The 22268-nt window shown below is 51.6% G+C and overlaps 1 protein-coding gene across 1 annotated transcript; it reads right to left on the bottom strand.

Annotated features, from left to right (window-relative positions):
- Positions 1 to 12883: 12883 nt before the first annotated feature.
- On the bottom strand, positions 12884 to 20249 carry LOC116570029 (NUT family member 2G-like). Its single transcript, XM_032306518.1, is given in 8 exon segments — positions 12884 to 13633; positions 13999 to 14115; positions 14806 to 15193; positions 15419 to 15700; positions 16101 to 16229; positions 17095 to 17794; positions 19012 to 19154; positions 19948 to 20249. Coding segments are annotated over 7 exon segments (2382 nt in total). The 5' UTR covers positions 19028 to 19154; positions 19948 to 20249.
- Positions 20250 to 22268: the final 2019 nt, after the last annotated feature.

Raw genomic sequence — 22268 nt, 5'->3', positions numbered from 1 at the left:
TTATGGTTCTTAGTGTGATGTAAGCTTTTCTGTTGATTGGGATATGGATTTTCGTATGACTCGTCCATTTGTCCCAGCACCATTTCTCAGTTAAAAAAAAAAAAAAAAAGATTAGTCTTTCCTGCATTGAATTGTTTCAGGGGCTTTTTTGAAAATCAATTTATAATAAAAGATAAGATTTTCTTTCTTGTGCACATTATTTCAATGTGCCATTGTCCTACATGCCAGACTTCCATTGTCTAGTCTATATGTTTTGTTGCAAATTTTGAACCAGGTAGATCAAGGTTTCCAGATTTGTTATTTTTCCAAACTATTTAGGCTATTTCAGGCCTTCAACATTCCCATATATATTATAGGATTAGCTGGTCAAATATATCTCCAAATATATCTCCAAAAAATTTGCTGGGATTTCCACAGGGACCGCATTAAATTTTACAGGGGAAGTTGACAGTTGCTTTCTTGATAATCTGAAATCTCCCAATCCATGAAAAGAAATCTTTCTTTATTTAGATCTTTAACTTTTCTCAGCAATACTTTATAGTTTTCAGTGTACAGATCTTGTACATCTTTGTCAAATTTATATCTAAGTATTTTCCATACTACTATGAATGAAATTATTTTGTTAATTTCTTTTCATATTTCCATAGCTCGTGTACAGAAGTGCCATTGACTTTTGTAAGAAATGTTGCTTCTTTGGATCTTCAACCTTTATTAATTCTAGTCTCTTTTATTTTGTTTTGGTGGGTTCATTGGAATTTTCTACATAGAGGGTCATGTCCTCTGCAAATATAAGTTCTACTTACTCCACTCAAAGTTGGGTTACTCTAATTTCTTCTTTCTTTCCTTCTTCCTTTTAGAGACCATATTTATAAGGACTTTGCTTTTCGACTGTGGTCCATAAATCTCTACGTTTATATTGGAGTGTTTGACTATCGCCAGTTAGGTGATTATTGATACGGCTGCAACTGCATTTTCCAGTTTGCTCCTTGTTTTCTGCGTGTCTCTTACCTTTTCCCCACTTACCTTGTCTACTTCTTTCTTCTCCACATTTTTTATTGTGCCATCTAATTCCTGTTAATTCTCTAACTATATTTTTAGTGACTTTCATAGTGACCACTGAATTTGTTGGGGTCCTCCAGAGAAACGGAAGGAATCAGGGGAGAGAGAGACAGAGACTGATCAGTTATAAGGGATTGACCCACATGATTATGGAGGCTGAGAAGCCCCACAATCTACCACCTGCACAGTGGACCCAGGAAAGTGAGTGATGTGATCCTCGTCTGAGTTCAGAGCAGGAGAAGGATTTCTTGTTGCTGGCATGAATATGGTGGGGCAATGTGGCAAGGGATGTGGTGGTCTCGCGCAGCTGAGAGTGGCCCTCCACGATGCCAGGAGGAAACCAGGACCTCAGACCTTCAGCTGCATGGAACTGAATTGTGCTGCAAGCAAGAAGAAGCTTGGGCATGGATTTTCTACCCAGAGCCTCCCAATGAGAATGCAATCCTGTGGAAAGCTGCACTTCAGCCTCAGAGGACCCTGGGTGGTGAATCTCCTGTGATTCCTCCCAGTTCTCTGCTGCCCCACACATGCCTCTATTCCTTCCATGTCCCATGTGTGCCCATACATGTCACGACACTTCCAGACAGTGCTGGGGTTCCTTTGAGCACCCCCATCCACCCTGATGCTGTTGGGGGGTCCTCTGAGCCCATCCCTGACCACCCCATTGCTGCTGGGCCTCCTCCAAGCCTCCATCCACCCTGACACATCTGGGGCTCCATGGGTCCTGCAACTTCTCCAAGGACCCTGTTCCTCGACACAACTGTTTGCTTCTAGGTTGCTATTGACCCCAAATCCCTGGGGATTTTCCCATGCCCTCTGTGCCCCCAGAAACTACAGTGACTCTTTACAAGCTGCTGGTGCCCCCCATACCCCTGTGACCACTTCCAGGTTCTCTCTGTGCTCCTAGATACCCCTGCGACTCCCTTTCAGTCTCTTGTGACCCAATGGTCCATGTCTCCTGCAACTAGAGACACTGCTACCATCTCCATTTAATAAGAGGGAAGAGCCACCTGCCCAGGTACTGCTGGCTTTGGTATTGGGGTCCTTGTGCCCCACTGAGCTAGGCTTTCTTGGCCTGGGGTCAGCCTGGGGTGGAAGCCTGGAGTCTTGTCTGAGTGAGTCTTGCCTGTCCTGCACATGGCTTCCCAAGTTCCCCTGTAGACAAGCTACTTTCGAAAGTCCTAGTTTCCCCAAGTCTCACCCTCAGCTTATCTTGTGGGCTTGGAAGGGTCTGTTTTATGTCCGTACAGAATCTCCTAAGTCGGGTGTCTGTTGGTTCAGAGTGGCCTTGTAGTTTATAGGCAGTGCCTGGCCATTTTCCTATGTGTCTGAGCTGTACAAACAGAGAGGAGTTTCTGGACTCAGGCCTTTGGGAACCCTCAGACAGGTTAGAATGATGGCACACAATTATTTGTAAGTGAGATCTGCTCTGCTCCCTCACACTGGAGGAGGGGAACCAGGAACCAAGCTGATGCTGGCCAGAAACTGAGACCATGGCCGTGCTGGGGCGTGGGGAGTGGGAGGAGTGGATAAGGGCCAGTAGCAACACCACAATGTTTTCTTATGTCTTTGATCAGGCATGGGCTGGTCACTAGAAACTTTTGACTATTTTCCGGAGCTCCTACAAAGTTGGTTCAGAAATTTCTGGGGAGGGGGTAGTTTTGTTTCTTTTGACATTTTTGTGGGGAAACAGGATCTTGGACAGTCCTAGTCCACAATCTCACTGATCATCCTTCCTTGCACTTTGATACAAGTTTTAGAATAAGTTTGGAGGTGCCTGGGTGGCTCAGTTGGTGAAGCGGCTGCCTTTGGCTTAGTTCATGAACTCGGGGTCCTGGGATCGAGCCCTGTGTCAGACCCCCTGCTCAAGGGAAGTCTGCTTCTCCTTCTCCCTCTGAGCCTCCTTCAGCTTGTGCTCTCTTTCTGTGTCTCAAATAAATAATAATAATAATAATAATAATAATAATAAAGAATAAGTTTGTTGATATTTTTTGAAATTTTAATAGTTTATTTTAAAAAACTTTTTTTTTAATTTTAAAATTTTTAAATAAACATATAATGTATTACTAGCCCCAGGGGTACAGGTCTGTGAATCACCAGGTTTACACACTTCACAGCACTCACCATAGCACATACCCTCCCTAATGTCCATAACCCTACCACCCTCTCCCTACACCCCTCCCCCTGGCGACCCTCAGTTTGTTTTGTGACATTAAGAGCCTCTTATGGTTTGTCTCCCTCCCGAGCCCATCTTGTTTCATTTATTCTTTTGTTATGCCCCCAACCCCCCATGTTGCATCTCCACTTTCTCATATCAGGGAGATCATATGATAATTGTCTTTCTCCAATTGACTTTTTTAGCTAAGAATAATATGCTCTAGTTCCATCCATGTCATCACAAATGGAAAGAGTTCATTTCTTTTGATGGCTGCATAGTATTCCATTTTATGTATATACACCACATCTTCTTTATCCCTTCATCTGTTGATGGACATCTGGGTTCTTTCTATAGTTTGGCTATTGTGGCCATTGCTGCTATAAACATTCGGGTGCACATGCCCCTTTGGATCACTGTGTTTATATCTTCAGGGTAAATCCCCAGTAGTGCAATTGCTGGGTCATAGGGTAGCTCTATTTTCAACTTTTTGAGGAACCTCCATGCTGTTTTCCGGAGTGGTTGTATCAGCTTGCATTCCCACCAACAGTATAAGAGGGTTCCCCTTTCTCTGCATCCTCACCAGCATCTGTCATTTCCTGACTTGTTAATTTAAGCCATTTTGACTGGTGTGAGTTGGTCTCATTGTGGTTTTGATTGGTATTTCCCCACTGCCAAGTGATGTGGAGCACTCCTTCATGTGTCTGTTGGCCATCTGGATGTCTTCTTTGCAGAAATGTCTGTTCATGTCCTCTGCCCATTTCTTGATTGGATTATTTGTTCTTTGGGTGTTGAGTTGGCTAAGCTCTTTATAGATGGTGGATACTAGCCCTTTATCTGATATGTCATTTGCGAATATCTTCTCCCATTCTGTCAGTTGTCTTTTGGTTTTGTTAACTGTTTCCTTTGCTGTGCAAAAGCTTTTGATTTTGATGAAGTCCCACTAGTTAATTTTTGCCCTTGCTTCCCTTGCCTTTGGTGATGTTCCTAGGAAGAAGTTGCTGTGGCTGAGGTCGAAGAGGTTGCTGCCTGTGTTCTCCTCAAGGATTTTGATGGATTCCTTTCTCACATTGAGGTCCTTCATCCATTTTGAGTCTATTTTCATGTGTGGTGTAAGGAAGTGGTCCAATTTCATTTTTCTGCATGTGGCTGTCCAATTTTCCTAACGCCATTTGTTGAAGAGGCTGTCTTTTTTCCACTGGACATTCTTTCCTGCCTCTCGAAGATTAGTTGACCGTAGAATTGAGGGTCTATTTCTGGGCTCTCCATTCTGTTTCATTGATCTATGTGTCTGTTTTTGTGCCAGTACCGTACTGTCTTGATGATGACAGCTTTGTAATAGAGCTTGAAGTCCGGAATTGTGATGCCACCAACTTTGGCTTTCTTTTTCAATATTCCTTTGGTTATTTGAGGTCTTTTCTGGTTCCATATACATTTTAGGATTATTTGTTCTATTTCTTTGAAAAAAAATGGATGGTATTTTGACAGGGATTGAATTAAATGTGTAGATTTCTTTAGGTAGCATAGACATTTTCACAATATTTGTTCTTCCAATCCAGGAGCATGGAATATTTTTTTCCATTTCTTTGTGTCTTCCTCTGTTTCTTTCATGAGTACTTTATAGTTTTCTGAGTATAGATTCTTTGTCTCTTTGGCTAAGTTTATTCCTAGGTATCTTATGATTTTGGGTGCAATTGTAAATGGGACTGACTCCTTAATTTCCCTTTCTTCTGTCTTGTTGTTGGTGTAAAGAGATGCCACTGATTTCTGTGCATTGATTTTATATCCTGACACTTTACTGAGTTCCTGTAGAAGTTCTAGCAGTTTCGGAGTGGAGTCTTTTGGGTTTTCCACATATAGTATCATATCATCTTCAAAGAGTGACAGTTTGACTTTTTCTTTGCCAATTTGGATGCCTTTAATTTCTTTTTGTTGTCTGATTGCTGAGGCTAGGACTTCTAGTATTATGTTGAATAGCAGTGGTGATAATGGACATCCCTGCCATGTTCCTGACCTTAGCGGAAAAGCTCTCAGTTTTTCTCCATTGAGAATGATATTTGCCGTGGGTTTTTCATAGATGGCTTTGATAATATTGAGGTATGTGCCCTCTATCCCTGCATTTTGAAGAGTTTTGATCAGGAAGAGATGCTGTACCTTGTCAAATGCTTTATCAGCATCTATTGAGAGTATCACATGGTTCTTGTTCTTTCTTTTATTAATGTATTGTATCACATTGATTGATTGGTGGATGTGGAACCAATCTTGCATCCCTGGAATAAATCCCACTTGGTCGTGATGAATAATCTTTTGAATGTACTGTTGAATCCTATTGGCTAGTATTTTGGTGAGAATTTTCGCATCTGTGTTCATCAAGGATATTGGTCTGTAGTTCTTTTTTTTTGATAGGATCCTTGTCTGGTTTTGGGATCAAGGTGATGCTGGCCTCATAAAATGAGTTTGGAAGTTTTCCTTCCATTTCTATTTTTTGGAACAGTTTCAGGAGAATAGGAATGGGTTCTTTAAATGTTTGGTAGAATTCCCCTGGAAAGCCATCTGGCCCTGGGCTTTTGTTTGTTTGGAGATTTTTGATGGCTCTTTCAATCTCCTTGCTGGTTATGGGTCTGTTCAGGTTTTCTATTTCTTCCTGGTTCAGTTGTGGTAGTTTACATGTCTCTAGGAATGCATCCATTTCTTCCAGATTGTCAACTTTGTTGGCATAGAGTTGCTTATAGTATGTTCTTATAATTGTTTGTATTTCTTTGGTGTTGGTTGTGATCTCTCCTCTTTCATTCATGATTTTATTTATTTGGGTCCTTTATCTTTTCTTCTTGATAAGTCTGGCCAGGGGGTTATCAATCTTATTAATTCTTTCAAAGAACCAGCTCCTAGTTTTGTTGATTTGTTCTATTGTTTTTTTTTATTATTTTTATTTCATTGATTTCTGCTCTGATCTTTATGATTTCTCTTCTCCTGCTGGGTTTTGACTTTTTTTGTTAAGTTTGTTTATTTTAACCAAAGAAAACTTCTACTGGGAACTGATAGGAATTGCATTTTAAGCCTGTAAATCAATTTCAGAGGAACTAACATTTTCCTACATTGACTCTTCAAATCCATGAAAGCAATACCTCTCTGCACTTACTTAGTCTTGCTTGTTTTCATTAGTTCTACAAACTTCATTGTCTGGGTCCTCTACGTTTCTTAAAAGATTTATATCAAACATCTCATTTTGGAGGGAACTATGGTATAGGTTTTTAATTTTGGTTTCCAATTGTTTGTTGCTAGTCTATGGTAATATGATCAGCTGCATATTACACTAATCTTTTATTCTGAGACTTTGCTAAAGTAATCTATTATAATTTATTGTGAGTTTCCTCATAGAGTCCTGAGAATCTTCAATGTAGACAGTTATATCGTCTGCAAATAATAACAGGAATATTTAATCTTTTCCAGACCATATGTCTGTATTTCCATATCTTCCTATACCACACTAACTAGAACCTACAATAATAAGTTGAAAATGGGATGAGATAAGATATTCTTGCCTTGTTTTTGAACTCACAGGAAAAGCTTTATCCTTCTCCTCCTCCTCCTCCTCTTCACTTCTTCTGATTATTATTATTAGTAGTAGTAGTAATATGATGTGTTGGTCACCATACAGTACATCAGTAGATTTTTTTTAAGACTTTTATTTATTTACTTATTTATTTATTTATTTGACAGAGCGAGATCACAAGTAGGCAGAGAGCAGGCTGGGGGAGGGGAGCGGAAGCAGGCTCCCCGCTGAGCAGAGAGCCCAATGCAGGGCTCAATCTCAGGACCCTGGGATCATGACCCAAGCCAAAGGCAGAGGTTTAACCCACTGAGCCACCCACGTGCCCCAACATCATCATTAGTCTTTTATGTAGTGTTCCATGATTCATTGTTTCCACATAACACCCAGGTCTCCATGCAATATGAGCTTTCCTTAATACCCACCACTGGGCCAACCCATTCCCCCACCCCCCTCCCCTCTAAAACCCTTAGTGTGTTCCTCAGAGTCTATAGTCTTTCATAGTACATCTTTGCCTCTGGTATCCCCCCTTCATTTTTCCCTTCCTTCTCCTAATGTCCTCCATGTTATTCCTTATGTTCCACAAATAAGTGGAACTATATGATAATTGACTTTATCCACTTCACTTATTTCATTCAGCATAATTTCCTCCAGTTCCATCCATGTTGATGCAAAAATTGGGCACTCATCCTTTTTAATAGCTGAGTAATATTCCATTGAATATATGGACCACATCTTTTTTATCCATTCATCTGTTGAAGGGCATCTCGGCTCTTTCCAGTCTGGCTGTTGTGGACACTGCTGCTATGAACATTGGACACGTAGCACATCTTTTCATTACATCTGTATCTTTGGGGTAAATACACAGTAGTGCAATTCTTGCATCATATGATAGCTCTATTTTTTAACTTTTGAGACACCTTTACACTGTTTTCCAAAATGGCTGGTAGGTGGATAGGGTAGGAAGGTAGAAGGGTTCCCCTTTCTCCACAACCTCTCCAACATTTTTTCTTGCTTGCAGTGTTAATTTTTGCCATTCTAACTGGTTTAAGGTGGTATCTCACTGTGGTTTGGATTTGACTTTCCCTGATGGTTAATGATGTTGAATATTTTTTCATGTGTCTGTTGGCCATTTGTATGTCTTCTTTGGAGAAGTGTCTGTTTATGTCTTCTGCCCATTTTTTGATGTGATTGTTTTTTGGGTGTTGAGTTTGAGGAGTTCTTTATAGATCTTGGCTATCAGCTCTTTGTCTATAGTGTCATTTGCAAATATCTTCTCCCATTCTGTGGGCTGCCTCTTTGTTTTGTTGATTATTTCCTTTGTTGTGCAGAAGCTTTTTATCTTGATGAAGTCCCAGAAGTTCATCTTCCCTTTTGTTTCACCTGTCTTTGGAGACATGTTTTGAAAGAAGTTACAGTGGCCAATGTTGAAGAGGTTACTGCCTATGTTCTCCTCCAGGATTTTGATGGATTTCTGTCTCATATTGAGGTCTTTCATCCATTTAGAGTTTAACATTGTGTATGGTGTAAGAGAATGGTCGAGTTTCATTCTTCTGTATATAGCTGCCCAATTTTCCCATTATTTACTCCCACCATTTATTGAAGAGACTATCTTTTTTCCATTGGGTATTCTTTCCTGCTTTGTTGAAGATTATTTGACCGTAGAGTTGTGGGTCCATATCTGGGCTCTCTATTCTGCTCCATTTGTCTACGTGTCTGTTTTTTTGGCCAGTACCATGCTGTCTTGGTGATCAGTTTTGTAACATAGCTTGAAATCAGTCAATGTGATGCCCCCAGCTTTGTTTTTCTTTTTCAACTTTTCTTTTTCAAAAGCAGAAGGCTTTTGTACTCTAACAATACAGGATCCTGGAGGCTCCCTCCCCCTTCTGTTTATTATTTTTTTTTAATTTCTTTTCAGCATAACAGAAATCATTGTTTTTGCACCATACCCAGTGCTCCATGCAATGCGTGCCCTCCATAATACCCAGCACTTGGCTACAGATAGGGAAATTAGAGAATTGATTCCATTTACTATAGCACCAAGAACCATGAGATACCTGGGAATAAACCTAACTAAAGAGGTAAAGCATCTGTACTCAAGGAACTACAGAACACTCATGAAAGAAATTGAAGAAGACACAAAAACATGGAAGACCATTCCATGCCCTTGGATTGGAAGAATAAACATTGTTAAAATGTCTATACTGCCTAGAGCAATCTATACTTTTAGTGCCATTCCGATCAAAATTCGACCGGTATTTTTCAAAGAGCTGGAGCAAATAATCCTAAAATTTGTATGGAATCAGAAGAGACCCCAAATCGCTAAGGAAATGTTGAAAAACAAAAATAAAATTGGCAGCATCATGTTACCTGATTTCAAGCTTTACTACAAAGCTGTGATCACCAAGACAATATGGTACTGGCATAAAAACAGACACATAGACTAGTGGAACAGAGTAGCGAGCCCAGATATGGACCCTCAACTCTATGGTCAAATAATCTTCAACAAAGCAGGAAAAAAATACACAGTGGATAAAAGACAGTCTCCTCAATAAAGGGTTCTGGGAAAATTGGACAGCTATATGTAGAAGAATGAAACTCGACCATTCTCGTACACCGTACACAAAGATAAACTCAAAATGGATAAAAGACCTCAGTGTGAGACAGGAATCCATCAGAATCCTAGAGGAGAACATAGGCAGTAACCTCTTCTGTTTATCTTTTGATATCTGCCCATAGAATGATGGCTCCCCGCTTCATACCTCAAGACTAACCGCCTGAGATATTCTGTTTCTAGAGATCCTGATATACCTCCTTACATCACAGGCTGATTTTGTGGGTGGACAGAATGGTCTGGTAGACATCCAGCTCAATTCAAGGACCAGTTCAAATAAGGTCCCCTACTCCTCCACCATCTTTGCCCCTGTCAAGGAGGGCATTTGTGATCCTCACTTTTATCTATATATATCTTAGAGTGTAAACTTTGACATATTAGATTACAATGCAATTATGTTTTTTCAGTTAACATTATATGACTTATTCAAATATCACTGGAGAAAACAATTTTAACATCAGTTTTATCTAGAAATTCTCAATATTTTGCACATTCAGAGTAACCAACGGGAGAATGCCCATAAAATATGAAGCCCAGATACAGGACACACATTTATCAGAGTACCCAGAGACTGGAACAGTACAATGTCCTTTGCTTTCTGGGACAGCACTAGGAATCTTGCAAAGCCAGTGGTCAGGTAACAATAGGGAGGGAAGAATAGGGTCTGATCTTAATCGCACTGCTGGTTCTGAAGACACCCCCATGCTCGCACTGTCACTGGTTGATCTGTTTGTATATGCTCCTGAGACTATCTTGGCACAATTCCTAGAATCCAGATTGGATTGAAAGGTACAGGAAAATGTTTCCATGAACTATATTTCTATTTATATATTTTTAGGAGTCTTATAAGCTACAAAAACCTTAGGAATCCCTCTGCAATTTATGCAGTTATGGGTGGAAAGCATCTCTACGTACAATGTCCAGACACGTTGTACACTTTCACACAACACGCATCCTTGAAACAGGATCCTCAGAATGAACCGACACAAAGTACATTCCAAACACAGGCGATAGAATGAGAGTGGGATTTGACTTTCAGAGACCCGGGGAGGATGGCAGAAGGAACCCTCAGACAGCACAGTGTAACCCCAAGATATTTTACGAAAATGAGCACCAAGGGCCCAGGTGTGCACAGGCATACCAGAGGAAACAGGCCGTCAGAACTCAGGGAGTCATGTCTGGGGCCTTCCCAGTGGATGTGCCGGGTGGCAGGGGCCCCTGCCCACTTGTCTGGGGGAGGGTCCCACCAACAACTACGCCAGGGGGCCGACAAGTGGGGACTATCCAAGCCCAGACTCTCCAGAGCAGACACGTGAGCAGGAATGGCCCCAGCTCGCCCCACTGTCTGTCTGAACACGCGGCCCCCACACTGTCCTTCTTGGCCAGAGCCTCCTATGACACCTGCGTCCAGGGACAGTGGATGATGAATGGAGGCGGGGACACAGGCAGAGCCTGCCCATTATCAGCCGCCGGGTGAGCGCCATGTGTGGGGGCACTGGGGCGCCCTGGCCAGGATCCCACAAGCTGGCTGCGCTCCTCTTCCTGCCCAGCGCTCCGCGGCCTGTGGGACCCACGCATCTCTGAATGAAGAACAAACGTGCAGGCACGGAAGGGTGGCCACGGGAGCCCGAGCTTCCCAGGTGCGCTCAGAAGGCACAGCACTGTCATCAGTGGTGATAGGAATGCTCCTCTATCCAAGGGATGCCCCGGAACTCCAGGACCCCACTGCCTGATCTCATCCTAGGGGAGCAGGAGGAGGCTCTGCAGCCAAACGCGCAAGGCTGACTGAAAGGGCCGCCCCGGTCCCCAGGCCGCCCAGAGCCCACGGCGCTCTCGGAAAAGCGTGAGCCTGGCTTCCTGCAGGCTCTCTGGAGACCCAGCGAGCTGACCGGGACCTGCCCCGCTGGACGGGGCAGAGCAGAGCTGGGCCTGCTCTGGGTGAGCACCGGGACTTCCCCAGGGGCCCGGATGACGTGGTCCTCACCGCAGATTCGTCCTCACTTCCTGGGAGCTCCCTCCTGATTCGGCCCCGCCACACCGTCCCCGCAAGCTGTCACCTCTCCTAAGTGTTTCTGAGGCGAGGAAGGTTGGGGGCCATAAAAATCTGGAATGTTTCTCCACTTAATTTCCTTCCCGATGCACAGACTTTGTATTTTCCAAGGAAAAGAGGCAAAGCTTCGTGGACACCGTTAGTTCCAGCGCTCGCTAGGCGCACACCATGGACAGGGACAAAGCAGGGTGACAGGCACGGGGGCGGCCTCTGTTTGGGTCTGGTTGGGCCCCTGAGCCCCTTCCTCTCTGTGAGGCCCAGCTGGACCGGGAGGGGCAGCCGCTGGGGAGTGCGACCAAGAGGAAACCTCTGCTTCTGGAAGGGGCAGGAGGGTGGGGAGCACTCCAGAGCCGCCTGCCTGGAAAGGGAGGCGTCCTTGTGGGGTGGCCTGAGGATTCCGTGCAGCGGGACAAGGACGCCGGCATGAGTTCCTTTCTCCACCAAACTCTTTGCTGGGGTCGGGAGGAGGGAAGCAGAGGGCCAGGTGTCCCTTGCCCTGGATGGCCTTGGCGCCATCGAGCGTGCAGGAACAGCACATCTGGGAGTGCTGAGTGCTGTAGGGGCCTCACCAAACCCGGAAAAGGCACCAGAATCTAGAACCTGGAGGGCCTGAGTGCTCGCTCCTGGGACCACAGCATCTGGGTGGGACAGGGCTAGGGGCTGGCGGGGACCAGCACTCCCAGTGAGAGGAGGTGCAGGGCAGTTGTGGGGGGCAGCAGGGTCACCTCCCTGCATGGTTGGAGAAGACGGCCCTGTCCAGAAATCCCGCCACGGGACTTGCCGCCTGCGCCACCGCTGTGGTTCCTGTGTGCACACCGTGGCCAGTGCCCCCACCCGCCCTCATCCGTGCCCCGGGTCCATCCTCACTGGGATTGGGGGGATCCCCCACTGGCCCTCCTATCTCGGTGATCCCGCTGGCACCGGAAGACACTCCTGCTAGCACGAGCCCGAGGCCCAGACCCCGTCTCCTCAGGCCCCGCACAGGGAGCCCTGCAGGAGCTGAGGAGCACCTGCCCAGTCGGACCCGTGGCGGAAGCTTCGGGGAGGCAGAGGGAGCTCTGGAAGATGGGGCTATCTGTGGACTTCATTCTCAAAAACGGTCGTGGTGCAGAGGGCTCCCCATCCCTGGACGTTCAGGGATCCAGATGGTGACGGGAGCCCCAGGAAGCCCCTCTCAGGCTCTTCCGTCCTGTGGGATGGGGAGCCCACACGCCGGTGGCAGCCCACACAGCAGTAGGAAGACAGTGGCCCAGAGTGTTAACGACAAAACTAACTTTATTCCCCATTTACACATGGTGCCCCAATGGGCTACAGCCACCCCGCCCCACAGTCATGGCCTCCCTCCCTCCCCCCCTCCCTCCCACAGGCAGGATCAGCACCAGGATGAGAAGGACCCCCTAGGCTCCTTGGGGGGCCCCGGGGTGTGCCGGCCCTGGAGCGCAGGCCCACTTCTCCCTACTGGCTGCAGTGACGATTCCTTCTCCTCCCTGTGACCAAGGAGTCACGCCTTCTCTTTGCAGGCTGTGAGGGGTGAACCAGCCCCACAGCCAAGGCCGGCCTCCCAGACACCCTGAGGTTGGCCCCAGGCAGGGGCATCTTTGCCACAGAGGCAGGACCCTCACACAGAGCCCGCTTCCTGGACTTTGTAGCTGGGTCGGTGGCCGGGCCGAGGCCTATTCTCTGAGGAGAGGGGGCTCCACGGGCCCTGCCGGGGCTGGGGATGACTGAGGCAGGAGCGGGACTCTGGGAGAGCCTCCAGGGCAGCAGCCTGTGCTGAGAGGCCAGGAGGAAGGCCAGGCTGGGGAGCTCCTCCTCGTCCTCACTGGACCCATCCACCAGCCCTCGAGTGTCCCTAGCAGGAGGGGCCTCTCTGAGAAGCGGGGCATCCCTGGGGCCCGGTCCAGGGGCGGCGCACCTTTGACCTTGGGGAGGGGCGGGGACCCGTCGGGCCCTGGGTGCAGGGGTCTCCTGTCGTCCGGGAGAGCGAGCAAAGGCTCTGGGCCCCGACAGGTGTGTCTGTGCTCGGCCGTGCCTCTGAAGGTCCTGGCCGTCGGTGTCTGCTGGGCAGGCTTTGTCGCTGACCCCCAGCCCCTTCCCGGGACCAGTCTCGTGCTCTGCACTGGGGCCCGATCGGGCCGCGCAGAGACGTGGCGGTGCCTGCACACCCTCCTCCGTATTCAAGGCCGCCAGTCTTTTCTCCACCAGCTGAGGAAGGAGGGGACAGTGACTGGCCAGCATAGGCCAGTGAGACGGGGGCATGGGACGATGGCACCGGGGGAGGCAGGGAGGGTGACCCACGAGGCTGTGGCTCTGCTGACATCCCCCTGAGTCCCTCCCTCCCTCCCGTCCCAGGCTGCCCATCTTCCACTTCCCATTCTCTGCTCTGTGCCCACCCGACGCTGGCCTCCCCAGTGCTGTGACTCACAAGAAGCAAAGGGGGACAGAGTCATGTGGGTCTCTGTTTGGAGTCCCCTCCTCGGGCTCACCTGGGACCCCACTGCCTCCCCCTGCATCGCCTGGGTCCCCTCCATCCCCCAGCTTGCCTGGAGCCCGTCCTCCCCCTGGCTCACCTCTGCAAGGCTGAGCCCTTCCTCCTGCTCCAGTTTCTCAGCCAGGGCCAGGAGGTCCAGCTGTGGTTCCGAGGACAGCAGTTCCGCCAGGAAGCTGGGGTGGATGACTGCCTCCACCTGGGACAGAGGAAAGAGGCTGGGGCCAGACGTGGCAGGGAGCCCCCTGTGAGCCAGGAGGGTCTGCAGGAAATGTGGAAAAGTGAAGACGCACCCATCCTTCTCCAGACGGTGGGAGAAGTTTTCACGTTACCGTCACTGGCCTCTCTCTCTCTCTCTCTCTCTCACACACACATACGTGCATGTGTGCAGACACACAGACATTCACACATCTGTGTACACAGAGAGACAAAACCTGGACATGCACAAAGACACACAAACACCCCCAAAACATACGTGCACTCTCAGAGACACAAAGGACGTACCCCTAGGCTGACACACACGTGAGTGGACACAGGACCACATGCAGACATACACAAAGACATCCACACAAGGCACAAATGCACACGCACACGCCTCTACACGCACACGCACGGGTATGCACATGCACAAACACACACGAACACACAAACACGATGCTTGGGCATGTGTGCACACACGTCCATGTGTGTACGCACGCCTGCGCGAACAGCAGTATACACACATGCCTACACACACATGGGCAAGTACACAAGGATGCACGCACACATGCGCACACAGCCCAGGAACAAGGAAAGCGCTTAATGCCAAATGCCGGGGCTCAGCCCCGAACTGGGCGTTGGAGTGCCAGTCCCTGGAATCTTCCAGACACCAGGCTGAGGGCCAGCGCACCTTGGTGATGAAGTCTTCCTGGGAACACAGCTCGTCAATGTAGCTCAGGAGACCCGGGTCCGGGTAGGTCGCGGCCTCGTCCTGCTGTGGCTCCTTTCCGTCCTCTCCCCATTCACCTGCCGGGCCCCCCGGGGCTGAGCGGCCAGGCCCCAGCAGCCCCTCCATGATGTCCACGTACTCTCTCACAGCCTCTGGAGGGATCTCCTTGGGCGCCTTGGTCTGCCGGCGCCGCGGGGGTCGGTGTGGCTGCAGGCGGGAGGGCTGGGCCCTGGAACCCGCATTCCTGGGAACGCACGCTGAGGCAGAGCGAGAAGGAGGGAGGAGGCGTGAGGGGCTCGGGCAGAGCATCGGGAGGGCAGTGTTAGGGGGACACTGATGTCCCTGGGGGCTGGGTCAGGGCCACCGGAAGCTATGGGCACCGTGGGACTGGCAGAGCCGGAGGAGGAGCGTCTCACAGCCAGCCACGTGAGCAAGGGGGGACCCACCGATCCTCCAGGGGTCTCCCCACAGCCCACTCCCCACAGTCCACTTCCCAGGCAGACTTGGTGCGGGGTCCTCTGACAGGCGTGGCGCGAGGAGTCAAGAAATTCACCAGGTCAATACCCCTCCTGACAAAGGGCAGCTGAGACCCCCGGCGGCTCTGGTCAAAGGACCAATGTCCCCTTGTGGGAGCAGACACGACCCAGGGACAGAGGCCTTCCCCCGGCCCCCACAGCCATGGTCTACCAGCGGTCATGGGGATGTGGGGGCCTTACCTGGCTGCGGGCCCGCTTCCGCGGTTGGGGGCCCCCGCCGTTCAGGCTTCGGGGGCGCTGGGGGAGGCAGGCCCTGGGCCACCTTCACCCACTGTAACTTCCGCATCTGCATCTCCTCCTCCATCTCGAATTCCATGAACCTGGGGGTGAGGAGGCCCAGGCCGCACTGAGGAGGGGGCCCAGCCCTGGAGCCAGCAGGGCCAGCAGCAGGTTGAGGGACTGGGAGAGGCGGGGCCTTGGAGGGACAGCCGTGGCCCCGGCTAACAAGGAGGAAGCAGGCGGGCTGTCCGGCGCATCGCCTCCACCACCCCCTCAGGGAGTTGAGTCGGAGGGAGTCCGACCCCAGGCGAGGAGGCCTCAGGATCCCCAACCCCGTCCTGAGACCTTCTGGCGGAGCCAGGGGTGGGTCCAGAGCAAGGGAAGGTGGAACCGCCAGGGAGGTGGGGAGGGCGGCCCTCTGGGTCAAGCGAGCGTCAGCACAGCCAGACTCTGCTCCCGGCCCACTTGCCCAGCAGCCCCGGGCCAGAGACCCCGACTCACTTTCCCGCCATCTCGTAGTAGATGAAGCGGTCAAAGTTGCTTTTGCTCTGCCACTCCTGCACGGCCCGCCGCACTCCCTCTTCCAGCGTCATCGTGGGCTTCAGGCGCGCCAGGGACCGCAGCACCGGGCTGTAAGGTGTCGGGGTCAGGGGCCGGCTACAGTCCGGTGACCCCCAGCCTTCCCCGGGTCCTCTGGAGCCCGTGTCCCCCACCCAGCATGACCGAGTGCTGGCAGGTTGACAGGGGGTGTTGGGGTGTGCAAATCAACCTTCACCACCACCACGGTCACCGCCTCCCACCACACCAGCCCTGGGCCCTGGGCTCCAGGCTGACTGTCCACTGACAGGAGCAGGGATGGGGTGGCCTGGGAAATCAGTCCTTTTGGACTCTGCCTTTCGTAATAATACTCGCGGACATCAAGGTGCCCAGCAATGAGTCCAGCCTCTGCAGGAAATGCCATCACCCCGTGTTCAGGAGGGACCACAGATGCCAAGGCCAGGCCTTCCAGGTCAGAGCTCCGCAGGAAGGATCCCCCACACTCACCCCTACACCACCTCTGCTCCCTCCCCTCCCGTTCTGAGGGATCCTCTGGGACAGCGAGGGGGGGGCCCGCACAGGACCTCTGCTGGGCTGGTCCCCTGGCCGTGAGATGCCCCAGGCCCGTGTTGCATGGAGACAGGGTGACAGAGAGTGCAGCACCCAAACCATAGCCGCTCCTCTGACACCCGGACACTCTCTGTGAGTCCCCAGCGACTGTCACCGTGATATCTCTGCAAGGTACAGGTTGGCTGGACAACCCCCCCCCCCACACACACACACCCCGCCCCAGTGTTAGTTGAGATGCGTGACTGAAATGTGTCCTAGACCAGAACGTGCCTTCCTAGAGCAGGGACCCGGCCGCAGACCTTCCTCCCAGGGGCTCTAGAACAGCGCCCTGTGTGCGCGCCCCAAGGTGGGCCTGCGTGAGGGCTGCGGGAGAGCCGAGGCCACTCACATGAGAAAGCAGGAGAGAGCTTCTGCGTCGGGGCTCTGCGGGAGGTGCCTCCGGGCCAGCGACTTGAAGCGCTGCCAGCGCCGGAAGTTCTCATAAACACTCTTGGGGTTACAGGAGTCCTGGGGCGAGGCCGTGGTCCGGCTCCTGGAAGCTCCGTGAGGCTGTGGCCTGGCGTTGACTGGGGGCACGACGGTGGTCAGCTGCGTGACTGGGGGCTGAGCCGGAGGTGGAAGGCTTGGGGCCAAGCCTCCCTTGCCGGCCTGGGAGCCCCCACGGGCCGAGGCAGGCATGCTGGTCTCCACCGCAGAGGCTGTCACGAAGATGGGTGCGGGACACGCAGCACCCCCACCGAGGGCCCCTGGAGCATTCCAGCTGAGGGGGGCCGGAGTGAGGACGATGGTCTGAGTCTGGGGGGTCACGGAGCACCCCTGTTCTGACCTGACCTGCACAGTGACATTGCAGGTCCCAGTCCCATTGGGGCCAAGGCCAGCTTCTCCTGCCACCAGCGGAGTCCTGGAGAAAGCTGGCAGCACCAGGGGGCCACCAGGAGGGAATGGCATGGTGAGGAGGGGCGGCGGGTGCTGCCCCCAGAGTGGCCGGTGGGAGGCGCCGGCAGTGGGTGGGGGGAAGGGCCGTGCCATGAAAGCAGACAGGGAGGCTCCCTGGTCCGTGGCCGCATGGCCTCCCAGCACTGCAGATGCTGTGGACAGAAGGAAAGGGCCGGATGGGGTCAGAGAATCCGCAGCCGGGAGGGAGGACCCGGGACCCCCTTAGCCCCCGGGAGCAGAGCCGTGAATCCCGTGGCTTCGCGTGAGGGACATCCTAAGTAAAGGTGGAGTTTGCCAGTGTCCCAGAGTGATTTCCATGCTCTGGCCTCCCGCAGGGAACTCCCGCCTCCGCCCCTCCCAGCACGACATCCTGTCTGCCCAGCAGAGGCCCTTGAGCCAGCACCACGGACCCCCACACACGACTGTCCAGCCTCACGGGCGGCCTCCCAAGACTCGGGCCTGGCTGGACCCCTGACCTGTGGGAAATGGCCTCAGCAGCCTCCCTGGCTGCTGGAGACCTTCTGCAGGGTCCATCCTAGGCACCTGTAGGGCCCCTGTGAACAGACAGCGTCTGAACCGTTCGGGCCCCTCTCCCGCCAGCCTTCCCGTTCCCGACACTCCCAGCGAGTCCCACCCTCTCCTCCCCGGCCCAGCTCAACCGAACAAGAACGCTTGACCTGGATCTGCCAGGAAAGCTCCCCCCAAACCCTGCGGTAAGCCCGTCTCAGAACCATTCACACACCCCGGACACAGGGCCAGCCTGGGTCAGCAGCCCAGAACACAGGACAAGAGGAAGCAGGTAGCAACTGTTTCCTCAAGAGGGGAGCACCCAGAGCAGCTGAAGAACCCGAGCCCTCCCTTGAGGCCACCTGGTGCCCCGACCCTGCCGAATCCAAGACAAGGCCTATGTGGCCTGGGGCACGTGGGGTCAGAGTGACCACCGGCCCAGGTCTCGGGCAGGACAAGCCATTGCACACTGGGCTGCACACAGTGCCATGGAACGTCGTTCTGGCTAAGGCCGGCCTGTGCCGCCGTCATGACACACTCCCACCTCTCCCTGCATCGTGCCCAAGGAGGCGTGTGCCCCCGGAGAGAATCGGCGAGACTCCGCCATCCTTTCTCCCCACACACAGGGCGTTTCCCCCGACAGGGCCCGACCCACCTCCAAGGAGCCCCTGCCCAAGGTCCTTGCAGGTTTCTGCAGACTCCCAGCCTCTCAGCCCCCCGGCCAGCGGTCCCTGGGGGTCCAGTGCGCTCTCTTCCTCTATCTAACCCCACCCAAGTGCCCCTGGCCGGCGTCACATTTGAATCCCAAGGACTTCAGGGGTGGCCTGGCCCCTGACACGTCCAACCCAAGCCAAAGGCTCACCTCCTTGGAAAGCCATCCGCACAGGCAGAGGACGCTGCCGCCTGGCAGCCTCCACAGTGACAAAAGTCAGGTCTGGGCCCCACACGGTGAGCTGCTGCAGGAGAGACACTCAAGACCCAAGCCAAGGCTGGGAAAGTTTGAATCTAAACAGGGTGAGAATGCATGACCTCATGACATTCTGTGGCGGGGGAGGGGCGGAGGGCCACTGCCCTGGCTGAGGGTGGGAGACATTCCATGAGTCAGGCTCTGGCAGGTGGGTCAGAACCCCAAGTTCCTTTAAACGTTAAAGGGGCAACACAATCGGGGCGCGCCTTTCCAGGCAGTTCAGACACTGTTTTCCAGATTCACTGCACCGCGGTGTGACCCGGTGCTCCTCTGGTTCGACCAGCAACCTCGGTTTGTGTCCATCCACCCGCTCTGCTTTCTACCTGGCTCTTGACTTATTCAACAGGGGCTGGACTTCCTGAGCAAAACCCAGAACAGATATGCTGATGAGCACATGCGTCCTTACGGCCACGTGGAACTGAGGGTTTCAAACCAGCACGGGGTCAGCAGATCCCGTGGGTTTGCTCGCACCTCGTTCTCCAGCCTCGGGTGCTTCTGTGCCCGGTGCCCTGCGGAGCTCGGAGCCGAGCAGATCCAGCAGCACCGGCCTTACTAGGGTCCCTTTCTCTGGAAAGCCCGGGTGTCTCGCAGAGAGAGTTCGTGCACCCTACCATGCGGGACCAGAAATCAGACGTCCTGTTCCCTGGCGTATTGTGTTGCTGTTTGATAATGGATTTCTAACCTCTTTCACTACCTTAGTGGAAACTTTCTAACGAGCAATACCTTTGGTTCAAAGTCACACTGTGCATAGTAGACTGCGCAGGGACGCCTTTTCCTCCCACCTCTTACTCCTGGCAACCCGGCCCCTTTTCCCCAGGCACCCAGTGTTACCTGTGTCTTTTAGATCTTTAGAGAGATGGCATTGTGCCTCAAAAAGTAAATGTACGCTCTTCGTTTCTCTGTTTGAAGGTTGATAGAGGTCCCAAAATGTGTGTGGATATGCACAGTGATGGTTCTTGTCCTGGTAATGCGGCTCCTGTCCTCCTGTCTGGGGGCTAGATGCCCAGAAGAAGTGCTACAGTCCTCTAAAATTCGAAGGGCCCCATCCAATAAGGGTGGCCAATTTTAGCAAATAACAATAATAAACACTCAATTAAATTAGTATCGCAGATAAACATGGAATCGGCGTTTCCAAGAATGAGTCCCATACAATATTTGAGATATACTTTTCTTATTAAAAAAAAAGATTTATTTATTGGGACGCCTCGGTGACTCAGTTGGTAAAGCGGCTTGCTTTCGGCTCAGGTCATGATCCCAGTATCCTGGGATCAAGTTCCGCACTGGGCTCCTTGCTCAGCAGGAAGCCTGCTTCTCTTTCTGCCTGTTTGCCACTCTGTCTGCCTGTGCTCACTCTGACAAAAAAAAAAAAAAAAAGTTTTATTTATTTATTTGACAGATCACAAGTAGGCAGAGAGGTAGAGAATTAAGAGAAGGGAAGCAGGCTCCCTACTGAGCAGAGAGCCCGATGCGGGGCTCAATCCCAGGACCTGGGATCACGACCCGAGCCAAAGGCAGATGCTTTAACCCACTGATCCATCCAGGCACCCCTGGATATGTACCTTTAATGCAGATTTTTCCCCCTTTACCTAATTTTGCATTTGGGTGGGATTCTGCATTTTATCTGACATCTCTACCAAAAATGTGTAACGTATCCAGTTATTATTAGTCACTTACCTGTGAGAAAAAGGTCTTGGATGTGAACACTCCAGAGTGCTATCTTGGCTTCACTGCGAAGCTCATTTGTGTGTACACACACACCCACACCCACACACACCGACAGAGTGTCTGCAGGCTCTTGGAAGGATTTGGAATTTGGAAGAGCCATCATATATCACTGAGCGTCTAGGCTTAGTGGAGGTGAGGACAGGAAGAAGGCATAGAAGATCTTCCCCTTTCTTATTGCAAAGGGGCATAGAAAGACCCGATAGCCCTGGTTTTTTGAGCCATTAGAGTCACTCCTCATGAAATGGATGTGCCCCTTGAGACAAAGCCTCCCGGGGTATCCACTCCTATCCATTTCCCACTCACACAACCAGCTTCCTCTAAGGGCTGGCCGGCCACTCTGAGCCTGGAAGCCCTGCCATGGGCATGCAAACGGTAGACCCTCGTTCTTAGGAATCCAGGCTCACACTGATTGTGGCCCCATGCACGTGGGAGTCATGGCAGCACCCCTTTAAAATCTCATTGACTCTTCATGTTTCACGTCAATGTCAGTTTGCTGGGAACACCATGATGCCACGGAGCATTGTGTTTTCTGTGTGAGAACAGAGGGCTCTTAGGAAATGGGCCAAGGGTGATGTGGGCTGAGAACTTCAGAGGCTGAAGCCCGATGTCTCGGGAGACCAGCCTCATTCCCACCGCCATGACGGCAGAGTTCCTAGGCCAGCAGGGTGCTGGGGAAGGAAAGGGAGCGTTAGAACCGTGGCTGCACTCTCGGAACATGCACTGAACAGGAACTCTCTTTGGTGAAGGCGCTGAAACAGTTCCTTGCCTGGCCCCACGCCCCGCGAAGCAAAGTTGACTCCAAAGTCACAAGGTTCTCGCTCCTGGCTCAGATGTAGGATCTGAAGGAGCCTTCTCGGGCCACGGATTCAAACCTGGCACTGTGGAAAAAGGGTCTCGTCTCAATGCTGCAACCATTTCGGTACTGCTTCAAAATCCTACAGCCCAGAAGCAGATGGAATCAAATTCGCCCACATGCAGTTTGGGAAGACGGGTCGGGGAAGGCGGTACCAGAAAGCCTTCGCGGGCTGTCTCTGAGCAAGCCTGTAGTGGCTGCTGAGAGCGAGCCGTCTCTGGACAGGGCTCCCGGGTCTGCGGAGAGCCACGACCGAAACAGCCCTCCCCTGGCCACGGACTGGCAGGAGATGGGGTGATTGCAGCTTCTTCCAAAAATGTCACAAATCAGGGCAGTCCGTTGCACCCTTTCTTCACGCGCACTGAAGTCCTTCGATATTCCAGAAGCGGAGGGAGCCGGAGCAAACCTGCGGCCGTGCCGCCCGCTCCATCACCTGCAGCAGGCGCGCGGTGACCCACGGCGGAAGACGCGCCTCGCGAGCAAAGCTGTGTGGACGCTCACAGGCACCGAGCAGCGCCGCCAGGAAACGTGCTGTGGACGGGCTGCGCCCGGGGGCAGGTCCGGGAATGGAGTC

Source organism: Mustela erminea, chromosome 12, assembly GCF_009829155.1.
Source record: "Mustela erminea isolate mMusErm1 chromosome 12, mMusErm1.Pri, whole genome shotgun sequence".
Taxonomy (NCBI): Eukaryota; Metazoa; Chordata; class Mammalia; order Carnivora; family Mustelidae; genus Mustela; species Mustela erminea.
The sequence above is the reverse complement of the archived record's forward strand: the minus strand, read 5'-3'. Positions and strand labels throughout refer to the sequence as shown.